The sequence below is a fragment of the Thermobia domestica genome, chromosome 4 (assembly GCF_964235325.1).
Source record: "Thermobia domestica chromosome 4, izTheDome1.hap1.1, whole genome shotgun sequence".
Taxonomy (NCBI): domain Eukaryota; kingdom Metazoa; phylum Arthropoda; class Insecta; order Zygentoma; family Lepismatidae; genus Thermobia; species Thermobia domestica.
In genome coordinates this window covers 331,809,304-331,826,831 of record NC_137457.1, presented here as the reverse complement: position 1 = coordinate 331,826,831, position 17,528 = coordinate 331,809,304, and the positions used below count along the sequence as shown (strand labels likewise).

The window sequence follows — 17,528 nt, the reverse complement described above, 5'->3', positions numbered from 1 at the left end:
AGGAGGAGTTACGAAACAAAATACAGCGTAGTAGTAACTGCAATATTTATAAAAACAAAGAAATGCTTTTGATGATGATGATTCTCATCATCATCTTTCATAAACGTAAAAAAGGTTAAAAATTAATTAGTAAAAACTGGTTTTTGAAAATTTATTTATTCATTTAAAATACCGAAATTAAATTTAGACAAGGGATAGTTGAGTAACGAGTGGCACTGATTAGAAAATTTTCAGAGCATTGATATCACAATACAAATAATAACATGAGTTATTAACCTTCCAACAAGGAACAAGAAAGGCGCACAAATTGACTCTAGCATATTATAGTTTGCATCAACTTCCTCCGAAGATACTTGACGACGTGTTCAGTATGACACAGCTCTTTCCTTGATAAGTCCGTTCCATTTTTATTCCTTGATGTTTCTTTTCTTTTTCTTCTTGTTTTAACCTCCGTGACCAAAGCTCTAGAGGACAGTCGAAAGCTTGGAACTCAAAAAATTCAGAAATTACAGGAATGTAAGTAGAAAGATTGTGAAACTTTAATTTCTGTGTAACTAAAGTTTTATTCAAAGTTAAGACAAATATTAATGATCACGTCGAGTTACACAAGACGATATGCTTGTAATAAGTGTTTTGCTGTGGTCAGCTTTAATTTTTTATCCAGAAAAAATTGAGGAAACTCGGCGTTGGCCAGGAAAAAACAGAAGAAAACTCATTTCATTTTAACCAGGCAATCGGAAATTAAGAAAACAAGGCATGATTGTACAACTGAGGGCCAATCGTCGTCAATCACGGAATCTTTATATTCGGGTAAATTCCTAGGTGGTCGTCAATTTTTGTGTTGTGCGGTATATCTGTAAATCTTTAGTCAAGTTGCTGAACAGTATCGGTACAAGATGTCGAAAAGCACACGTCATTTAATCTGAAAACTTAGCTTGTGTACATGCCTTTAATGTTATTATTGTCCTTAGAATGGAAAATATTTGTTACCCGAAATATATCTTTGTGTTTTGCTGCGTTTTTGTCTTACATTTCATTCTTTGCTTTTCTACACTTAACTTCTGTAGTATGGTTAGTAATTAAAAAGGGAAACACGTTGATTTAATCGCAAGTTTTACTTCATTAGTTGCATACGATAGTGTTTTGTCAGGTGCAGTTAAGTTATGAGTTCGCCAAATAGATTTTCAGTTAATTTATTTGAGTTTAATAAATCCAGGGATCAAAGGACTCCTTCCTGATGTTACATCAATTGCTTGATATAATTAAAAGTTTATCAGATTGCTCCTTTGTCGCAGTTTCTACTCATCAGAAGAATCTTCTTACAAATCCAAAAGAGAGAGAGTCATTGTAATCATTACACAAAGAAGCAAACACCGTTTTTATTATTCAACCTTAAAATGGTCGCCATTTGTGCCATGTGCAGATTTTATATACATGACAATTCTACAGATATAAACAAGATTTTTTAAAATGCTCTATTGTTCACGTTTCGGCATCGTTACAGTGCATTCCTCAGATTGTTTTCCCTTCTCTGAAGAAGGAAGAAATGTAAAACGTTTTCTTGTTCACCTCAACCATAGGTTAGTGGGCAACATGGAACTTCTAGAACTTTTCTCTCCCTTAGAAGAGCTATTTTATACTTGGTAAGATTTTTTTTCTTAACTGCATCTAGATATTCTATCCTTGGTCTTCCTCTTCCTGGTTTACCTTCTGCCATTCCCTCTATCAGCACGGTGATCCACTTGGAGTGCCGAATAAGCTGGCCAAGTAAGCTGTTTCTTCTTTTTCCTATTATCTTCATGAACTGTCGTCCTTCATTAGCTTCCTTAAGTACGTCTTCATTCTTTTTCCTTTCGGTCCATGATATGCGCATGAATATTTCAACTCTTCTCAATGTCCACGTCTCTGATCCGTAAAGCTCCACGCTCCATACCAGAGTCATAATAAATCATTTTCGAACGTCTAACGACACATTTCTTGATGTTAGCAGTCCTCTTTCCCTATTGAATACTTGTTTGTCCTTCGCTATTTTGGAACTTACGTCTCTTTCACTTCTTCCCTCCGAGGATATTAGACTTCTTAAATAGGAGAACGTCTCAACGTTTTCGATTTTCTCTCCCTCTAGCCATACGTTTGCCTCTTTCTGTCCTACTCTTGTGCACTTTATCATTTTGATTTTCTTCTTATTTATCTTCATTTTGCATGCTTTTGCAGTTGGTCGTTCAAGTTTGAAAGTGCTTCCTGCAAGTCCTTTTCGTTCTCCGCTATCAGTGCTATATCATCAACAGAACTTATTGTGCTGAAAGTCTGACCATTTACTTTTACGCCTTTCTCGTACTATGTAAAAAGTAACGCTTATTTATACCATATTTATACTTTGAGTCAGAGAATTAGTAGAGAACCATAGAAGCAGACGGGACATAATTCACGTGGATTCTATTTTGTATTCCCCGTGGACTATTTATTTTCTGGTTGTTATTTATTTATTTATTATCTACCGTTCAGGAAGGAGAGTAATATATATGCGGAATACAATATATCTTTTTTATCATCTAGGCTACTGGCTTGTTATCGTGCAGTAAAAATCCGATAAATGGAAGATAAAGGGATTTAGGTTAGATTTTTGTTCAGGAGGTGTTAGCTAAAGAATTTTTTCTTTACTGTTCGTATACATCAAGGTTTAAATCATTGTGTTTATAGATGGGAAACCGTACGAAGTTTATAGATATATCATTTATAGATCGAGGATCTAAAGGTTTCATAAAAAGTTAGCCCAATTAGTGTTTATAAGTAGACGGTAAAGTTGCAGAGTTCACGTTCCTTAAATATGTAGATCTTACATATATTATTGATATCAATTGGAGTGGCTATGTGTGTTATCAACCTCACAAGATTTAGAGAGGAATTCCTAATATTCGAATTAGAAGAAAACCAAAAGGCGGTATGTTTTTCTAAGATTTTATTACACACCTGTGATCAAAAGCTCGAAAAGCAGAGGCAGTACGTTTCTTTGTACGTTACACTTACATGCGCATACTACATTCAGTGTTGAATATTCCATTTTCATGTGATTGAATCAGGGCTGAATTAACCCATATGGAGGCTGGGGGCTAGAAAAAATATGTGGCCCCTGCTGACTTTACCTAATACATTTCTATGAAAGTACAGTAGGAATGTAAAGGGAATATGTTTCATATTTTCGGTCATATTTTATTTTATGATGATAATTGTATCTTCAGGATTCTTTTTCGATAGCCAGTTGACATTTTGATCAGAGTGGAGACCCCTGTCCATCTGAAGGCCTGGGGCTATTGCCTCCTCAGCCCTCCCCTTAATCCGGCCCTGGATTGCATGCTTTGTTTTAGTCAGAATCGGTAGTTATATACCGTCTCTTTCGGACACAAAATTAGAACCGTAGTGTACACAGTCAAAATTAGAACTGGTTTATGCTAAGCACTCTATCCGACACAATAGTTGCTTAAGAGCGAGTAAACCTCGGATAGATGGACAGAGGAAAGGACGTTTTAAACATGGATCTAAAATATTTCTCATCATTACCGATAAAACTAAAAGAATAATTTTTATAAAATTCAAGATAAATTACTGAACAGTTGAACAGAGGATAATATGATTTTTCTGTTGATGAGCATTGTTTCTTTTAAATTTTGGAAATTCTTAAATTCTTGTGAAAATTTAATATAATTTCTTCAAAATTTGGGAAATCCTTGAGTAGATCCTTATGGGAATTAAATAAAATTTATTACGAATTTTAGGCATCCTTTGAGTAGATTCTTATCAGAGTTAATTAAAATTTATTTTAAATTCTAGATATCCTTTGAGTAAATTCCTGTGGGAGTTAAATAAAATTTATTTCAAATTCTAGATATGCTTTGAGTAGATTCTTACGGGAATTTTTTCTAAATAATCGGTATCTTTCATGTAAATTCTTATAGAAACTATATACCAAATATATCTCAATTTGTGGATATCCTCTAAATAAATTATGAATTAAATACAATATATTTGATACCTTTTAAACACATTTTTACAAAAGTTAAATAAAATGTATTCCCAATTTTTGGTACCATTTAAGTAGATTCTTGCGGGAATTAAATAAAATATATTTCAAATTTTGGAAATCCTTTGAGTAGATTCTTGTGGAAATGTAATAAAACGTATTCTAAATTTTGGAAATCCTTTGAATATGTTCTTGTTGGATTTAAGTAAAAATTATTTCAAATTTTAGATATCTTTTGAATATATTCTTCTGGGAATTAAATAAAACTTTTTAAAAATTTTTGATGAGCCCTTTAATAATTTTTTATGTGAGCTAAATAAAATTTATTTCAAATTCTAGACTTCCTTTTAGTAGATTCTCACGGGAATTAAATGAAACTTATTTCCTAAGCTTTGGGTATCCTTTGAGAAGATTCTTATGAAAATTAAATAAAATTTACTCTAAACTTTTGAAATTCTTCGAAATAACTCCTTATGAAAATTTAATAAAATTTCATATTTTGGAAATACTTCGAGAAAATTCTTCTGGGAATTTAATAATTTTTTCTCCAAACTTTGGAGGAAACAAGTTTATCTGTGGATTAATTATGTCGTTATCGATAAACAATGTTCTTTGTTTAGTGGAAATGTGAGAAAACAATAGAAAGTGTTTCCTGTTTTACTGTTATCATAAACTTGGCTTGTTTCTGTTGCGATTTCTGCAACTCACAGCATTACCAACTATTGAAGAATTACATTCAGATACTTGTTGTGGAAAATAACTGTAAAAATGTAACGAATGAACATTTCTCTAATTCCAGGAGGTAAAATGTGGAAAATTACTTGTATTTTATGTTTATTATATGGTATTGTATAAAAATAGATATTCTATCTACCTATTTATTTATATAATTTTGCCGTAGTGCAACATATGCAATGTGCATTACGATGTGTTGAAACGTATTAGTGTTAGATTGGTGGTAGTATGTCAGTACATGTTGGTATATAGTATGTTTTCTTGTTGTAGTATTAATAGTGGTGGAACATTGGCTATATATTACATGTAGTTTTCTATATGTGAATGTCTTATTTGAAGTTTCGTAATATAACATGTAAAAAGGGAGAGAAAAAGTACTCGTTATAACGGGTGTTTACAAATTAGTTGTACAGGATTATCATTTTAATTCAGTTACTACAAAGCAGATGTAAATAATGAAAATACCCTAGAAGAAACTGTAGGTTTCTATACAAAGCTAATAAATATGTTTTTCTTCTTACTATCTTGATGAAGATGACTTACATAAATCAAGATAGAAAAAAAACTGTCAGAAGAAGTGAATTTATTCTCTCGTTTCATTTTTTTTCAAACAAGAAATTTTAACTCAATTTTTAACATGAATCGAATTAATTGAATTTTCTTTATGGCATCCGAGATTCTAATACTCTATTGTTAACCACATCCTTGCACTCATATTTGAAAAACAAATAATAATCATAATTCTTACAGTACTTCGTATATTTCGATCACTTTCTGCAACCTATCTCTACGATATCGTGTTTACTCGCGAAATAGTCACACTTTTTGTACCAACTTTTTAATACAAAAATCAACTGCGACTATTACGCGAGGAAAAACTGCCATTCAATTATCGCTACGATCAAAACAATTTCGAATTTTGATACATACAACATTGTGTCAACCTAAAGAATAAAATTAGCCAGCATACGGTAAAAAATATTAAAACTTGTAAAAATTAAACTCGTAATTACCGATTCGTGGACGACAAAAACATCTTGGCATTGACACAAAAGAATGATATATTTACATAATTGGGAAACACATGAATAACAACTATGCTACAGGACAAAGAAGAAACACATATGCGCAGAAAGTGTCAGAGCTGACCAGACATACGAAGGGCACTATTCATTCTTATCCGAAGTTTCACTTTCTGTCATACCTGCATCTGATCATATCTGGGTAACTGTTCCGCAGAACATCATCTTGACTTCCATCCAAAGCGGTGCATATGCCGGTCTCTTTGAAGCTTTTTGACACGGTGTGAGATCTTATCGAAGACCAGCTTTGTACTAGTTCGAGAGATAGACGTTTTATTTTGCTACTGGATGTTTCCTCATTGTTGCTGTTTGCTCGCACTCGCGCAAGATAAGCAATTTCGAAGAAAGTCTCGTTCACAAAGACAAAAAATCCGTAGAATGCGACTTTTATGCGGGAAAATGTTTTTAGCGAATGTTTTTACTTCAAACTTAAGGTGCGACTATTATGCGAGGGTGACTATTACGCGAGTAAACACCGTATAAGTGCATGATTTTAAGTTAAAAGAAAGATGATCTCATTATTTAAGAGAAAATGTAAAACGTTAGTTCATACTCACCATTGATAACTAACAACAGGAAAAGAACAAAAATGAGAAGTAGACGCTGTATACTTGTTTACTTTGTTCCATATTTCCATCATTTCTATATATATATATTTTTTTTTAACTTGTCGAGTTATCTTTCGAAAGAAACGCAGCAAAAGAGGAGAAATATACAAAGTACTACAGTAATCGCGAAAGAACATTTCAAAAATAGATCATCCTCATGATTCAGAAGTGTGATCTTTAGTAAGTCACACAGTGATTAGACATAATAATTTAAAATGTAATATCTAGTTTGCATTTCACTGACCTCACATGTCAATGAAGAAACAGAGGAAGGCCCACTTCATGAAACGAAACCGAAATAGCATAATTCAAAGAACTTGCAGTAAAGTAGATTTAGATATTGTTTACCAGGTCCTGACAATAATATGGTATTGCTGTCAAAATATTCCTTTGTACGGCCAGACGTCCATTTCGTAAGTTGTAATACTGTTAATAACTTCCATATATTTTATTTACTTCAAAATTCTAATTTCTGATAATTCTTTGCACTTTAATCCTTCCGGATCCTCCCTAGAGCTTTGTTCACGGAAGATGAAAATAGATATAAAAGTGGTAAGAATATCAAAGAAATAGACTCATCCGGGCAAAACACCTGATCGATTACTATGTCGATTATAACAGGCAGCAATCGATAGAGCATTTACTTCTGCACTGCTCGCTCCCGGTGAGTCCACTCCTTTACATTTCTTTTGATGGTTTTACCATTTTTACTTCCAATTTTATCTACCGTGAATAATCCAGGGGATAGCTGAAAATATGAAAGTGCAAGGAGTTTTCAGAAATTAGAATTTGAAGTAAATAAAATGCATTGAAGTTACTATGACATTATAACTTCTGAAGTAGACTTTCTATTTAATAAAGAAACATTCCAACAGTAATGCCAAATCATCTTCAGGAGCTCGTAACCCTTATAAATTAGGCTTTTCTTTTTTTAGGTAAATTATAGACTTTCAGTCAAGTAGTTACAGCATTATCCCTATTTATCGTAGGATCATGTTTTGTACCTCATTCTGTTCAGAATAGAACAGCCTTTTAAGCGGTACCATTCACATATCTTTATCATGCATCTGAGGCGGGAAAATCGCGAAAAAAGGGGTTTTGTTTAAAAATATCCCTTTTTTAACCTTTTTGCCCCTCTGGATCCCCCTGTTTTAATGCAGACATCTAAAAATAAAAAATCCGAAAGATACTAAGGGATGCACTGAATGTATGTGCAAAATTGCAATCTGGGTGCAAAAGTAAACCCGCCAAAAAATAATAAAAATAGCCATAACAAAATTTTTTTTAAAGTTATGACGTCATCACACCCTATATCTTGATGCAGAAAGGCGTGTAACCATACGTAACGTGTTCTACAATGCCTCCGAGCTTGAGAAAAAAACGAAGTAAAAAGCTTATTGGTGCTTTTTTAATCGAATAATGAAGACACTATCCTAGTACCTAAAAATAGGCACAATGATTTAAAAGGAATAAACATCTAAATCTGCTTCATTCAAAAGTCTTTGAACCACATTTTTTCATGAAGCAGACCATTTTGTGTTTTTCCATTGATATGTGAGGTGAATTAAATGCGAACTTGCTATTTCCAGTTAAAGGAAAATTGTTTCTTCCAACCCCTAAGCGAGTTACTAAAGATCACACTCCTGAATTATGAAGATAATAATATATTTTGGAAAAGTTATTTCATGGCTATTGCAGTACTTTGTAACTTTTTTTTCATTGTATTTCTTCGAAAGATAAAAAAAGTTACGGTTGAAAAAAAGTAAACGAAGGAAATACAGAGTTCGCCAGAGAAATGTATCCACCCTTTGTCGTCCTGTATCAGAATACTGGCATTAACCTTTGTTCTGAAATTTAAGTATGTTGTAGTATGGTTTTTCGCCCAACAGATGTCGTCATTGTCAATTATTTTCAGTTAAAATTATGTTGTAGTACGATTTCTCGCTCAACAGATGTCGGTACTATCAACACGGTTAGTGAGATAAGAAAATGGCAGGAGCACGCTTGACGTTCGAGCAGCGTCAGTACGTTTTGAAGTGTTTTATCAGGTTTGGGAATGGCATTGAAGTGCAGCGTCAATGGAGAGAAGAGTTTGGTACTGAACCAGCAACCTGCCTAAGAATCAAACGCATAACAATCGAATTTGTCAAGCGTGCACCTGCCATTTTCTTATCTCACTAACCGTGTTGACAGTACCGACATCTGTTGAGCGAAAAACCGTATTACAACATAATTTTAACTGAAAATAATTGACAATGTTGACATTTAGTGGGAGAAAAACCATACTACAACATACTTAAATTTCAAAACCATTGCCAATGACAGTATCTTGATACAGGTTGACAAAGAGTGGATACATTTTTTCTGGTGGACTCTGTATACAGCAAAGTGAACAGTAAACGAAATGTACAACATCTACTAGTCATAACTCTTGGTATCTTTCATTTGTCTAGAATTTCAAGTAACGGTGGTTAAAGTTTCTGAGCATATTGGCATATTCTTTGATCTTTCTTACAACTAATTTGTAAACACCTTCTTTTTTTGTATCTAGGTAAATGATGGTATAGTTTCTTTCTATTTATATTGCATATTTTGGTTATGGTGATGGTGGTGGTGGTAAAATCGTTGTAGCTTGTATTGCAATGTTATGAGGTACATCTATATATATATATTTTGTTTCTTGGCTTCAGGACACTTTTTATTATTATTATTAGTTTCTTTTCTTTTCTCAATGTGCTCATATATTCTCCCTCTCACAGAAAGAGTTATCTCAGAGTTTCGTCCCAGCCTCAGTCCGAAGGGACAGCTATATCTGAAGGCGGATTCAGAGGGTAAGGGAATGAACGAGATATATTTATATATATATGCACTTTGTAGTACGTTATGGACAAAAAATATTTCTTATCTATGTGGTAGGTCCTTACAAAATTAAGCAAGCTCCTCCTTAACAAACAGTTTTTAAAAAAGTAAACAAATAAATTGCAGCACTAAAAAATACCTTTTTTATCTCTGTCCTCTTTTTTCAGGCTACTCTCAGATAAACGTGGTGATGATGAGCTTGTTTCGTTTTTTTCTAACAGCTAATTTATTTTTTCTTACTTTTTTATCGTTGTAATTTCTTCTCTTGCTATTTTTGTTTTTAAATAAAAAAAAACAAGAAGAAAAGCAATCCCCTCTCTGTCTTGTTCGTGATTCTTTAATTGTTGTCATAAATAACAAACTTCCCTTTAACATTATTTAATAAATTATAAGTTTAATTTTTTTAATTTTTTTTCTCAGTGAGCCTTTTTCAATTTCAAATTGCATCATAACAAAGACATTTTTCTCCCCTAAAATTTCTTTAATACGTTACCCCTTTCCAAGTAATTCTTAATAAAGTTTATTTTCGTTTCAAAACAAAAAGTTATATGATTATTTTGATACTTACACGAAAATTAGGAAATCTATTACCTTATTTACTTTTAATATATGTATATACATGATGTTATATAAAAGTGTCCAATAATTTGGGAAAACAGATTCCTTACATCAAAATAAGAAAAAAAAGTTCATATGGACCTGTGTTCAAAAGTAAATAGTTTCGGAGTTATAGAGTGCCGAAAACGTGAAACAAGTGAACTTTAAAAGTTCATAGCTATGGGACTTATCGTAGTCGAATCAAGACATCACTGAGGAACTAGTATGTGAACTATCCAAAAATCCACGTCTAAGAATGTTCCAGTACTTGCACACCAATTTTTAGAGAGGTAGGTGGAAAGTGATCAAGTACTCCGAAACAGCCTCTCTAAAAATGATTGTTCAAGTACTGGAGGTTCTAAAAGATGGATATCTAAATGTGAACTATGCAAATATCCATGTTTAAGAATGCTCCAGTACTTGCACATTAAGTTTTAGAAAGGTAGGTGGAGAGTGATCAAGTACTCCGAAACAGCTTCTCTAAAAATGATTGTGCAGAGTACCGGAGGTTCTAAAAGATGGATATCTAAATGTGAACTATCCAAATATCCATGTTTAAGAATGCTCCAGTACTTGCACATTAAGTTTTAGAAAGGTAGGTGGAAAGTGATCAAGTACTCCGAAACAGTCTCTCTAAAAATGATTGTTCAAGTACTGGAGGTTCTAAAAGATGAATATCTAAATGTGAACTATCCAAATATCCATGTTTAAGAATGCTCCAATCCTTGCACATTAAGTTTTAGAGAGGTGATCAAGTACTCCCAAGCAGCCTCTCTAAGAATGATTGTGCAAGTACCGGAGATTCTGAAAGATGGATATCTAAATAGTTCACATACTAGTTTCTCAGTGTTGTCTTAACCCTACTACCATTGGTCCCATAGTAGTGGAGCTATGAACTTTTAAAGTTCATTTGTTTCACGTTTTCGGTACCCTATAACTCTGAAACTATCCACTTTTGAGCACAGGTCTATATGAACTTTTTTTTCTTATTTTGTTATGAGGATAGTTCCCAAAATATTGTGAAACATTTATGTAACATACTGTATACAAATACTCGCTGATTTTAGTCCTTTAGCGCGGAAATTGTTCATATAGAGTCATGAATTTACACTTTGCTGGCATTGAATGATAAACAAATTTACCCGGTTTAATAATTTTCGTGGCATATTGAAGATTTACCGTACTCTTACCTAAGCTCATCTCCCTTTTTTATATGTTAGTAAATAACTTAAAAACAATATTGAACTAGAAAGTTTTGCAAGATCTGCAAAATTATATTGCATGAATTAATAATTGTGAAGAAACTGCTATATAGTGTATAAATTTGAGGCCCAAAAGTTAAGATTTCACAAAATACACATTCAAGTATCTGGTCTGTAACAGAAAATTTGAAAACAGTTACTACTTATTTAATAGAGTTTTATAGATTTGGCTCATCTATGGGTAACCTGGCTGATTTTATATATAATACCTGGCTCATCTATGGGTAACATCTGGCTCATTTTATAGATAATTCCTGGCTCATTTTATAGATAATACCAGCTCATTTTATAATACCTGGCTTATTTTATAGATAATACCGGCTCATTTTATATATAATATCTTTCTCATTTTATAGATAATATCTGGCTCACTTTCTTTTTTTAACATTCTTCATAGTTTAAAATTATTCACTAGAAATTCAAAAAAGTGGGGATGGGCTTATCAAAAAGTTTTAAAAGAGCAATCAAGTCTTCTCAAACTTAAGATATTTTGTTAATTTTAGAAGACTTCATTGAAATAAAAAAGTACACAATGTGGAGATTGATGATTTTGTCTTAAAGAAATATTGAGCATATACCTTCGCTTGTATGTACAGTACTTTATTTCCTATTATTTTTTCATAGTTTTTAATTTCCGGACGAAATATTTGTACTAGAGTAACAACCTTTGAAAGACACAAAGGTGTACGTTTTCTAGTCAGTAGAATAATGATAATCGTATATTAAAAGTACATACTTTTCTTGACTCGCAAATCAAAAATAATTTCAAATCCGTGAAGATTTCGCACGGAACCACGCGCCATCGGTTGTAGCAAAAATATTAAATAAAAGTCTATAAAACAAGGTCAACTGGTAAAATGTTAGGGAGAGATTAATATCAATGCGCAGATCTATTAATATCGATTACATTTAATCATTATATGAATTGATCGATCTTATTCTGCATCCAATTCACCTCGCATTTACCGTTAGTCACCTGGTCTAAATACTGATAAAGTGTGAGATCAATACGAAATATTGTGACATTCTTTTATCTGTGGTAAAATTTTTATTCTTTCTTTAATTCATCTTCATATATAGCGGTATTTAACGTTTACGTAACATATTGTTAAAAAAAAAAACTTGTTTATCATTCGATGTCAAAACACTTAAACTCTTACAAGATGAAATTTTAATGCCAAAAAATCAAATTCTGCACTTTTACGTTGGAGATTAATAACTAAATAGGGTCTAAATAAGCACTTGTACGTATTTCGTAGAATGTTAATTCGCTCCAGAATTTTAATTCTGTTTTAATATCGTGTTTCACACTTTTATTTAGTCGGGCTAAATGCAAAGCTCTCGAACTTAGTTTTCCCAGATTATTTCCTACAAATAGAAAGTAGTGTCTTAACTTTTTTTTAAAAAAAAAAATGTCGGATAACGTACATTATCTATCTTAGAATTGATGCGCTAAATTAATGTTCGTGTAGGCACACGTAATAGAAAACAACTAAAACTTATAAACAGTTAGCGATTTTAATATAAATTGTTTCTTCGGCTTATGACAAATATTATTTATTTGCCTCACAAAGAATAGAGAACTCTATTTAAAACTGCACCCAGGGACTTCTAATGGAAAGGAAACAACAGTGGATTCAACTAGATATGAATTGAAGCTTTGATTTAGCATGTCCCATGAACAGTTTTTATTACATACATCAAGTCTATGAAGTTTAAAAAAAAAAGAAAGAAAGAAAGAAAAAAAGAAAAGGAAAGAACTGGTTGAATCGTTCAATGTAAATGATAGATTCGTTGAATGCAATTGTACCGATGGACCATCATGAGCATACTAAAGTAAGCTACTATATTAATAATATGAAATTCCATAAGGAAATCAATTATTAATATACTGTAATAAGTTACGGTACAAGTCAAGTTTATGCATACCACATTTTGCAAAAATTTACAGGTAAACTTCAGTACTCTGCATTGAAATACATTCATAAGGAACAAATTTCTGCAGGCGACAGGATTAATAAACTGCATTTTATGTTTGGAAGTGTAGGGCTACTAGTGTAAAATTATTACAAGTGCTATACAACGGTTAAAACAAGTAAGTGTATGTGAAAATAGTGACTGTATTAGATATTTTCTTAAGGTATAGTGTTTCTGTACAGTGTACGAAAGCTGTATTTTATTTCACAATTGTAGCGTTGCTAGGTAAAACCATTACAAGTGCTATAGGAACTCCTATCACTGCGAAAACCCACGTGTTTTCACTACTCTCACGCACATACTGCCGTGTTAGTTCCCTACTGTCGCACTCCCTCGCCTTGCCTTGATTCGGTTAGATAGCAGTCATTATTCTAGTAGCCATTTAGCCTAGATTGGTTTGTGTTTTTTTGCACTATAGTTTTTATAGCATATTCGGACCCTGAATTTACTCGCAACTCTTAAAAGAATTGTAATATTTCAACAATTACTTCTGGTGGCACTCTTGAACTTTATTTATGATAAGTAGGGTATTGTCATGCCGCCCAGCATAAATCTTTTGGAAGGCAATGAGATGCAAATTAGTGAAAGAATTATAATTTTTCAGCAGTTATTTTGAATGGTGTCCCTAATCTTGATCTGCACGTAAATTACACCTTTAGTATGTTCATTAAGCTTCTATTGGTACAGCTACCTGAACTAGTCTATCGTGTATGTTGAACTATTGTGCCATTTTTTCAAAAAGCTTCATAGACTCCAGATATATATAATGGAAAGTGTTTATAGACTATGTCAAATCGAAGCCCTCAACCCATATTAGCTGTCCTGTTCTGTCTTAAGGAAAGGAAACCCATCATCATAAGTGCAAGAGACTGCACATGGATAGCCAAAATATACATCCAGGTACGTAACATGAAAATGTAGGATACCAAAATAAAACTTAATGTTGTTCCTTTACCTTCTAGTACTTTTGTTTCGAGGGAGTTACTTCTTATTTTAACTGGATAAAAGTTTTGTAACAGTATGTTTGTTAACACACCATTCATTTTGTATCTTTAGAAGAATTAAAATGAAAACCAAAGTAGAAAATAGTGATCTGTATCGTAGTTTATATGTGTTCTCTCACTGTATAGGTTTTCTATCGGAAGACTAGGAGACAAAAATCGAGCAAGCCTTTGTGTGGAACTTGTACTCAGTAGGTGCACTAATGTCCAAGCTTCCTTCCTTTTAGGGCTTCAAAAAAAAAACTTTTATCCTAAAACTCTGAATGAATATACGACGGAAATGTAACATACTAAAATCTAAGGCCGTACAAAATACAAATATACACTCTTAAGTATTCTTCATGTAACTATACTATACATGTAGTTAGTGACATTAGATGTAGTGTATAGTTTCTTTTCTTAAACAAAAGTACAGCTCTGCACCAAGTATTTGCTTTTATATTTAATGTTATTAATATTAATATAACTTTAGAGTAGTGTCTTATAAAAAAGCTTTCTCTTTCCTTCATTTGAATCTATTTCACTTGTAGGTGTCTTCGTCGTATTGCCAACATTGAGACAGATTTAGTTGGGTGACGCAACATATATATATTTAAAAAGAATTATTTCTATTTTAATGTTGAAGAATCACAGTACACGTTTTATAAAGCACAGTATATCATCCAGGCCTCCTCTATTTCTTTTCTCTTGACAGACTTTCGTGATGAGGATACTGAGAAAGATGATGACCTGGCCGAGAATCATGGTACCAAAATTTGTCCTTTTTTTTTTTAGTTGAGGCATAGATTGGGCATGTAGATTTATATACAAATACGTTCATAATTAGCAGAAAATATATCAAAATATGTGCCAGGTAGATAATATATGCCTTATGCTCTAAAAGTCGTGTTCAGTTCGAAGTTCTGAACTAATTAGTCAGAAAAAAAGTCATCTTCTTAAGAGGCCTAATCAGTGTGAAATTAAAATACCGCTAATTTTACAGTAATTATGTGATATGCTCAATTAGATAAAAGATAATCGAAATGTGAAACAAACATCCTAAACTATATATTATTTTGCATGAGGTACCGTTATCACGAGTCACCTAGTAGCTTTCCGTTTGCAGCCATTTAGAAACGTGAAAATAAATGCCTATTTTCTAAATGGCTGAAAATCGAAAGCAGATAAATGACTAGTGATAACGGTATCGCATGTAAAATAATATTGTCTAGCGAGCTCTTGTTCCACTTTCCGATTATCTTTTATCTATTTGAATATATCACATAATTGCTGGTATAATCAGCGGTATTTTAATTTCACCGTGATGGAAAATCTTAAATATAATATTATAGCACATTTCTTTACTAACATAATGCTGCCCGTTAAGAATAGCCAAGCTTAATCGTAAAACTTTTAAATGGAAAGGAATGGGAGTCTTATTGTATCTCATTGGAGAGGTTGACTAATATATTATTCAAGATATTTTCTCGGAAATCTTACTGGACCAAGATAGATAAGTATTATTAATTACATAAGTGTCTCCAAAATATAACTAAAAGCCACATTTTCAGTTAAGTTTGCTACATTCATTAATAAGGAATGAAACTAACCGTACTAGGCTTGTAATTTATCGTGTGAAGATTTTCATATACTCTTCTGTTCTCATCCTAGGTCACCATGTACGAAGAAAAGCTAATGTAGAAATCTAATTCCTAATGGCCATGGATGTCGAAAGCCCAGAAATTGGTTCCTAATGGCCATAGATGCCGAAAACCCAGAAATCTGAATCCTAATGGCCATAGATGTCGAAAGCCCAGAAATCTAATTCCTAATGGCCATAGATATCGAAAGCTCAGAAATCTAATTCCTAATGGCCATAGATGTCGAAAGCCCAGAAATATAATTCCTAATGGCCATAGATGTCGAAAGCCCAGAAATATAATTCCTAATGGCCATAGTTGCCGAAAGCCCAGGAATCTAATTCCTAATGGCCATAGATGTCGAAAGCCCAGAAATATAATTCCTAATGGCCATAGATGTCGAAAGCCCAGAAATATAATTCCTAATGGCCATAGTTGCCGAAAGCCCAGAAATCTATTTCCTAATGGCCATAGATGGTGAAAGCCTAGAAATTTATTTCCTAATGCCCATAGTTGCCGAAAGCCCAGAAATCTAATTCCTAATGGCCATAGATGTCGAAAGCTCAGAAATCTAATTCCTAATGGCCATAGATGTCGAAAGCTCAGAAACCTAATTCCTAATGGCCATAGATGTCCAAAGCCCAGAAATCTGGTTCCTAATGCTAAGTTTAGGAACAACTACGTATAATTTAAATAAAAATAAAATCTGATCAAGCCAAGCATTTAATATTATTATTGTGTTACAATTTCTACAATATATCATTTCTTTTATCATTTATTGTAAAATATCTGATGAAGGCAATGATTTGTTGCCGAAATTGTCAAACAAATTTGTTATAATAAGGGTTTGCTTTGACCAGATTTAATTTTTTATTTAAGACATGACATCTTATGTTATTCAATTTGATTCATATCGTTCCATTTCAGCATCAAGGCTGTATTAGGATGGAACCAACCGACTGTTTAAAGTGGAATCCAAACTACTGTTCGGGCTTATAAACGAAGTAAGGTCGAGAACCGAAGTCGCGACCATTTGTTCAGAAAGCCCACTCATTTCATTTCACTGCGGAGGGAAACTTTGTTACTTAAAGGCTAGCGTAATGTAGAAAGTCTTTGCTCAGAAATCTTATTAAACCAAGTGCTGTAGATGTAACTCAGCTTATTACGATAAACTGAACGAAAATTTTCCATGATATGTTAATTATCCACTTTATTTTGTAACTAGTGTTGGTACATAAAATATAAAGAATATTACAAACAATGATAGTATCTCGAAAGTAATAGTGCAAATTGTATTTTTAGCCCTAACTCTATGCTTAGTGTGATTCTTGAGAAAATGTTCTTTACCAATGAATTAACTGATTTGATACCCAATGTTATAGAGAATGTGGCTTATTTTACTAAGCAAAGATGTATACTTCTACACAGTGGCGTATTTACGATTTTGTTTCGGAGGGGGTTTGCTAACTTTTTTTGGAGGGGGCTTTGCCTGAAAATGTGAAAATTCTGCAAGATATTTCATATACTTTACTATAGTAAATAAGATTTCCGCGGGGAGGGGCTTAAGCCCGGAAGCCTCTCCCTCCAAATACGCCATTGGTACTACAAATGGTCCTCGTAAATTCTGTTGAGTTGCACATTTTCTGCACTTCCTCTTTGCTTGCTTTGCTAATTACTGTCTTTGAGAGAATATTTTGTACAGCGCATTAGCTAAACATAGTTGCGAAACATGCTCGCTTACTTTGAGGAAAGAATGCAGACTGAAAGTAT

The 17,528-nt window shown here is 32.9% G+C and overlaps 1 protein-coding gene across 3 annotated transcripts in view; it reads left to right on the top strand.

Moving 5' to 3' along the window:
* The window catches only part of LOC145684462 (peripheral plasma membrane protein CASK-like), a 547,766-nt gene that overhangs the window by 433,156 nt on the left and 97,082 nt on the right, over positions 1-17,528 (top strand). The window contains exon 6 of one of the 3 annotated variants that reach the window (XM_081756883.1): positions 14,834-14,884. The exons of 1 other annotated variant lie outside the window; for it this stretch is intronic. In XM_081756883.1, coding sequence (XP_081613009.1) covers positions 14,834-14,884 — 51 coding nt within the window. Of the gene's footprint in view, positions 1-9,202; positions 9,275-14,833; positions 14,885-17,528 lie in introns of all 3 variants that reach the window. One more of the 3 variants, XM_081756882.1, reaches the window with a different exon arrangement.